The 6,847-nt window shown below is 55.5% G+C and overlaps 1 protein-coding gene across 1 annotated transcript in view; it reads left to right on the plus strand.

The window, feature by feature from the left end:
* The window catches only part of LOC104469677 (probable G-protein coupled receptor 144), a gene marked incomplete at both ends in the record, with an annotated part of 5,698 nt that extends 910 nt beyond the window's left edge, over positions 1 to 4,788 (plus strand). Inside the window, 7 exons of the mRNA XM_010084272.1 lie at positions 445 to 571; positions 672 to 775; positions 1,109 to 1,211; positions 1,608 to 1,761; positions 2,505 to 2,638; positions 3,268 to 3,383; positions 4,668 to 4,788. Of these exons, the coding sequence (XP_010082574.1) occupies positions 445 to 571; positions 672 to 775; positions 1,109 to 1,211; positions 1,608 to 1,761; positions 2,505 to 2,638; positions 3,268 to 3,383; positions 4,668 to 4,788 (859 nt within the window). The remainder of the gene's footprint in view (positions 1 to 444; positions 572 to 671; positions 776 to 1,108; positions 1,212 to 1,607; positions 1,762 to 2,504; positions 2,639 to 3,267; positions 3,384 to 4,667) is intronic.
* Positions 4,789 to 6,847: the final 2,059 nt, after the last annotated feature.

Here is a 6,847-nt window from a genome sequence, read left to right on the forward strand (position 1 = left end):
CTGGTTCTGCACAAACACTCCCCCCAGCCCTGCTCTGACTTTGATCCTCCCTTGGTCCGGAGTGGGCTCGGAGGGGCCGTGCTGCCCATGAGGATGAAGCTGACCTGCTGCAGCCCTGGTCCCTGCTCGGGGGATCCAGCCCCGGAGCTCTGCTGGCTGCCCGGGCAGCAGTGACCGGCTGGAGCCAGGCTGGCTGGTCCGGGGGAGCTGCATGGGGCGCGTCAGGCCAGGGTGATGGAGAGGGTGAGACCTGCCCGGGCCAGCAATGCTCCCAAGCCGTGCAATTACCGAGCTCTGTTTGTGCAGACCTGTCTCTGATATCCTCTTCTTCCTCCTTTCAACTCTACTTCTTCTGGGAGAATGAAATTCCCTCAGTACTATGGCTTTCTGTTGGAGTGGATGGTAATTCCCACGTGTTTTCTCTGTGTTTTTGCTGCACATTAGCCCAGATGCTGGCGGGATGTGGTCCACAGCCGGCTGCTCTGTGGTGACGTCTCTCCTGGACTCCACTGCCTGTTTCTGCAACCACACCACGAATTTTGCCGTCCTGCTGCAGGTGCAGGAGATGCAGGTGAGCGAGGAGCCCTTGTGGGGTGGGTGCCAGAGCTACGAGCAGTCTGTGGTTAATTCCTGGGGGTTTTGTGCCTTCTGTTGTTTCCCGACTGGAGCAGAGAACCACCAAGGAGGAGCTCACCCTGCAGACCCTGACTTTCATTGGCTGTGGAGTTTCCTTCTGTGCCCTGATGGTTACCTTCATTTTATTCTTGGCAGTTGGGTAAGAGAAGTCCAGACACTTGTTGCCTTCTCTGTAATTTTTGTTCAATATTTTGCTTCAGAACAAGTGTACAAGCACTTGGTCAGTGTAGGGGGATGCTGGTGTGCAGGGAGGGGTGGGGGCTGCACGGGTGGTCGGTGGCAGAGGGGAGGGAGGGCAGTGAGTGTCCTTGGCTGGGGGGGTGCAGTGCTGGTTGCTTCTGCAGAGGTGCAGAAGATGGAGTAGAGAGATGGCAGGTCACCCAGGCAGGTCTGCACAGCCCAGCAAGGGCGGGGGGAACACGGGCACCCTTCCGTGTGGCTGCAGCTGAGGGCTCCCCCTCTCCCTCCCCAGTGTCCCCAAGAGCGAACGAACCACCGTGCACAAGAACCTCATCTTCGCCCTGGCTGCAGCAGAAGCTCTGCTCATGGTCAGTGGATTGGCCAAGACCAGCCAGGTGAGCTCCGCAGGAAGCGTCCTGTGCAGGCAGCAGGACCAGGGCTGCCTGAGCATTGTTGGAGCAAACAGAGCAGAAGTGTGATCCCTTTTATTGTAATTCCCTGTCACTTGCATTTAGGAAACGGTCGTGTCCCTGGGTTTGGGGATGTACATACATGCACTGTGCAGTCTGTCAGGGAAATTCACCTCCTTTTATGGACGGTTTGTTTCTGACAAAAACATCCTTCAGGAAATTTAAGTAGTTATAAAACAGCAACACGCAGTTCTGTCCCTTTCTGTGTCCTCTGTTCAGGCAGCTCTGAGATGAGAGAGCTGCAAGGGAAGTCCCAGAACTGCAGGAGAAGATGCTCTCAGTCCCTCTCCTGTGGTGTGAGCTGGTTTCTCCTCTCCCCAGGTGCTGTGTTTCCTGGTCACTGCCCTCCTCCATCTCTTCTTCATGGCAGCCTTCTCCTGGATGCTGGTAGAGGGGCTTCTCCTGTGGAGCAAAGTGGTGGCAGTCAACATGAGCGAAGACAGGAGGATGAAGTTCTACTACGTGACGGGCTGGGGTATCTACAGGCTCCTCTGCCTTGGGCACTCAGAAAAATCTGTCGTTTTTTTCTCTAGCAAAAGTTTCAGTAGGAGAGATTCCCAAATGTGTGGTTTGACTACGTGGGCGAGGCGGGTGCGCTGCTCTGCAGAGGCTTTCTCACCTCTGTGTGTCAGATTGCCCGTCTGAGAAGTTAAAAAGCATTTCTGTTATTTTTCTGAAAGACAAGAGTTCAATAGGAAAGAAATGGAGAAGAAAGTTTATGGTAAGGTCTTGTTCTTGGAGAGCATTACTGCTGTCTGCTAACCACCAAAATATAAATCTGGTCCGGACTCAGCACCCTTTATGCTGAGTGAGCCCTCTGGGGACATGAATTCATCTGAAGAAGCTGAGGTCAGCGCTCCTTGCGAAACACACACCTAGCTGGACACTGGACAACTGGTTCAAATATTTGGGATTGTTTTACGTTTTTGTCCATTTTGTTAGAAAGGCAATCTGAGGAGTCAATTGCTTTGACCAGGACTCGGGACTCAGCATGCTCTACACCTGGGAGGGCGATGCTGACAGCCTGTGGATCTGGGCTGTCCAGCCGGGACGGGTTTCAGCTGCAGGGGGTTGATGTTGCTCGGGGGGTTTGGAGGCTGAGCGGGCTCCTGCTGGAGCGCGGCTGCTCACGGGGCTTTCGGAGCAATTGGAGCAGAGCCGACCTGCGTGGGGCATCCCTGCTTCTCCTGGGGTTTAGCTTGTGCTGTTTTTCCGCAGGCCTCCCAGCTGTTATCGTTGGCGTGACCCTTGCAACTTCCTTTAACAAGTACGTGGCAGACAACCACTGCTGGCTGAACGCCCAGACCAACGTCATCTGGGCTTTCGTCGGGCCGGTCCTCTTCATCCTGGCAGTAAGTGCGAAACCCGCTGGGAAGGTGCGATTCCCTCGCGCCTGGTTCGAGGGATGCGTTGCAGGGTCAGGGGTGTCTGCACGGCTCCAGCTGAGGTGCCTGCTCGCAGGGCTCGTTGTGCCTGCTGCTTTTGTACGAGAGATTCTGTTATTCTTTAAATATACTGTCACCACAAAAATAAATCTCTTTAACCAAAGCAGCTTGTTTTGTAGAAAAAAGTGCTTTAAGAAAACGTTGCTGTCCAGTTCTTGCATTGGCTGTTACATTAAGAATATAGGTAGATGTCTAGGTGGACTGTGACACATCCATAATTAAAGTCTGATTTTAAAATAGGAACATCTACATCCTTGATAGTATCGGTGTCGTTAGACAGTGTAGCAGCGCAAAAAGGTGCCGTGTTTCGGGGGTGTGGAGTAGGCACTGAACAGGGAGGGCGTTGTGGAGGAGTTCTGGGATAAGTTTTCACGCTTGTGTGGGTATCCCTATGGGGTACTTTACTCACTGCTTTCTCTGCAGTGAGAAGTTTCTCCCCAAGTTCTGACAGTTGTTGAGTTCCCAGCACCAAAGTCTCACCCCGCTGGAGGTGAGGTTGCAGCAAGCTGCTGGGTCCAGCGGCTCCTCTCTGGCAGGTGAACACCTTCGTGCTGTTCCGCGTGGTGATGGTCACGGTGTCCAGCGCTCGCAGGAGATCGAAGATGCTGACGCCCAACAGCAGCCTAGAGAACCAGATCGGGACACAGATATGGTGAGCGGGGAACTGGCTGGTTTGGGTCAAGGAGCAGCAGTTTGGGTCTGGGCATGGTTGGTGCGAGCGCATCCCCGTCGCCTGCAGTGGTGACGGCGTGTGTGGGCGCGTGGGTCGCTGCAGACCCCCTGCGAGTGTCTGCCCCTTGGCCAACGCCACCCACCGGGCTGGCAGCACGCGGGCATCCTGCAAACTAGCACCCAGGGAAGGGAGGGGGCAGCAGGACCCAACTGGGTGCCCAGTTTCCGTGGAATTTTGTAGAGCTCTGAGCCACAGACGCAGTTCTTCTCCCGTTGCGGTTGGAAGGGGTCGTCACTGAATTTCTCCCGGCTGTCCCATCCTTGTCACTGCTGTGTCCCCCTCCGCAGGATGCCAGCTGCAGGGAGTGCAGGGGTTTGACTAGTTGCCATTATAAAAAGCATTTTCTATGTGAATTTGGGACTTGGTGGGTTGAAAGTAGCGCTGGTGGGGGTAATGGTCATGGGGAAGGAGAGGCAGTGGGGACTCCTGTAATCAGTCAATATAGAGAGACCTCTGAAAAACTGATGCTTGACTCATTACTTTATCATCCCCTGTGAATCTTTATTGTTGTTAGCTGGCGCCGGATACCCCTGCTAGACACGCATTGTTCCCCTCTATCATAAATAAGTTTTCCCAAATTTACAGAAGCGCGAAGATAGGGCATTGCTGGAGGGCAGGGTGACATCCATCTGCGAATAAAACAAATACAGAAACCCTCCTTGTGGCAGCAACTGGGGGGGAAATAGCTGTTTTCTCATGGCTAATGACGTCAAAAAGCTCCTTTCTTGCTGACTCTCTGATAAATGAAGAGCAGGGCTGGCACGCTGGGGGCTGGGAGGTGAAATGTTTGGGTTTTTTCCCCCTAATTTTGTTTGCAAAGGAATCTGCTGCATGGGGACCATCTCGGGTGCCTCTTGGGGGACACATCGTCTGGAAGGCCCTTGCTGGGGGAGCAGAGCTGTGTCCAGCGTGGGGACAAGGAAAGGTTCTTCTAAACTTCAGGATAGAGGCCAGGGTGCTCCTGGACCCGGGGAGCAATTTCCAGGGCACATGTGCTCTGTAACTAACGCAAACGCCCCAGGCAGACCACAGGGAGACCCTGGGCAGGGTTTGCAGAGCCAGGAGAGATGTTTGGCTGGGGCATGTCACCAGGACACCCCGACCTCAGGGATGTGGGGCGCAGCAGGGACCCCCGTGGGGAGCTGGGGGGTGGGAGGTGGGTGCCGGTGCACCCTGGTAACTCCGAGCTCTTCCTCCTGGCAGGGCCACTGCCAAGCCCATCCTGGTGCTGCTGCCAGTGCTGGGGCTGACCTGGGTGTGTGGGGTCCTGGTCCACCTCAGCATCATCTGGGCGTACGTCTTCGTCGTGCTGAACTCCCTCCAGGTGGGTCCTGTGCCAGGGGGTCCTCACATCATGGCCAAGCGGGTGTCTGTGGGTCCTTGTGCTTCGGCTGCTCCGCGTGTCCTCGTAGCCAGGGACATTTCCCAGCGCTGAAGCCCGGCTCTCCCGAGCTGCTGGGCTGTTTTGTCTGAAGAAACTAAGTTCATGCTCCCAAGATCTGAAATGCAGCCCTGGAGACCTTGCTCATCTCCTGGCCCTTCAGCACCAGTCTCTGGAGTCTTACTGGTGCCACAGCTTCCCAGTTCAAATCGTGTTTCTCAGGTTGGATTTTCTGCCATTAGCATGGTTTCAGAACGGCACTTCCAAACTGACAGGCTTGTAGGGAACATCTTCAGAGTTTTGATTTGGTCATTTGATGGCTGATTACAATGGTAACTGTGCTGTTTAATGGGGCAGACATCCCAGCTGCTGTCTGAGCCCCATTTCTACTGGGTAGGGACGGGCCGTGTGTGCCAGCATCACTGTCAGAACGGGGCTGGTCATGGGGAGCGTCTCAAAGGTCACTTCCAGCTGCAGTGTGCTTGGCTGCTGCCCCGATGGTGTGTTCTGGGAGAAGGGATTTCATCTGGTTCATGCTCACACATACTCAGAGGCTGTGTCCTGGGTGCTGGACAGGCAGAACCACCTTCCCTGTACCTGCAAGTCAGCTTTACTGCAGGGAGAGGAGAAGAATTCAGAACCAAGGTCGGACAGTCTTTACCCCTAAAATCTGTGTTGTCTGCAGCCGTGCAGCCGCTCCCCAGGGATGCTCCCAGTGCCTGGTGAGAGGTGCACTGGAGTCTGCTGGGATGCAGGAGTGTTGGGTGGAGCAGGCAGCGGCGTGGGCTGGTGATGGGAGCCTCGCAGGGAGGCTGGCAGTGTGTGTGTGCTGTGTGTAGCTCTGACTTGCAAGACCTTGGGTGAGTCACGTCATCTCCTTCAGCCTCTTCACTCTTCTTTAGGCAGCATCTGGCTGTGTTTGTAAGGCTCTTTGCTTGTCTTGGTGTCTTCTGGGGCCATGGCTGTGACTCCTGAATGCCACCATACCTGAGCTGTGTTGTTGATGTTTGTGTTAACAGGGATCACTGCAGGACAGAAAGTGACCCTGGTGTGTAAAGCAATGCTTCATGTTTGCTTCTGAGTTTGCTGGTTTCATCAAGAGAGTTTAAAACCTTAACCAGCCCGCATGCGGCTAAGAGAGCAAAGCAAACGCTGTTAGCTGAGCAGGGAGGAGTGCTCCGCTCTGCACTGAGGCGGGACAGTTCCCAGCACCTCAGGATATCTGAAACTCAGGGACACAGGGTGACAAAAAGTCCCAGAACGTGTGCTTGCCACCTGCGATTCACAGCATCAGCCCCTTGCTGGCAGAAGCTTTCCCGGCCTGGAGAGAAAGCGGCTGTAGATGGAGCCAGAGAAGCACTGACCACCGCTCCCGATGTGCAGAACAGTCCCAGGGCCAGCGCTGGAGCTGGGGCGGCTGCTGGAGGATGGTCCCAAACCCTCCCAACCACCGGGGTCCAAAGAGTTCCCCACCCCATCTCCCTTTTCCCTTTGGATTCAGGCGCTGGCTCCCGCTGTAGCTCTGCCTTGCGGAGCAGGGAGCTTGCGGTGCTTCCCTCTGGCACACTTGGCAGGTCCCAGCGCAGCGTTCCCCGGCTCTCCGGGGTGATCCGCCGGCGTTATCACCACGTGCACGGGACGGGTGGCTGCTCCAGGGATGTTCAGCCTGTGGCTGGCGGTCCAGCAGCCGGGCGCTGCTCACGCACATCCGTCGGCGCTCGGGTGGGGATGTTCCAAGGGCAGGCAAGGGCTGTCTCTCCGCATCTCCGCTACAAAGGATTTCAGAAGGGTGGCAGGAGCCCGTCCCAGCTGTAAATATAGCCTTGTTCTCCTGGGCTCCTCTGCCATGCTTCGGTTATGGAGCAGAAGAGAACCCCAGGCTCAGGGCTGGGAAGGGATGAGGTGAGCAGGGCTGAGCAGCACCAGAACATCGTCATCCACAGAAAAAAAAGACATTTCTCAGCTCAGGTGAACTTCAGCAACACCAGCAGAGAGGCGGGGC

The sequence above is a fragment of the Pterocles gutturalis genome, unplaced genomic scaffold (genome assembly GCF_000699245.1).
Source record: "Pterocles gutturalis isolate BGI_N339 unplaced genomic scaffold, ASM69924v1 scaffold38720, whole genome shotgun sequence".
In the NCBI taxonomy this organism is placed as follows: domain Eukaryota; kingdom Metazoa; phylum Chordata; class Aves; order Pterocliformes; family Pteroclidae; genus Pterocles; species Pterocles gutturalis.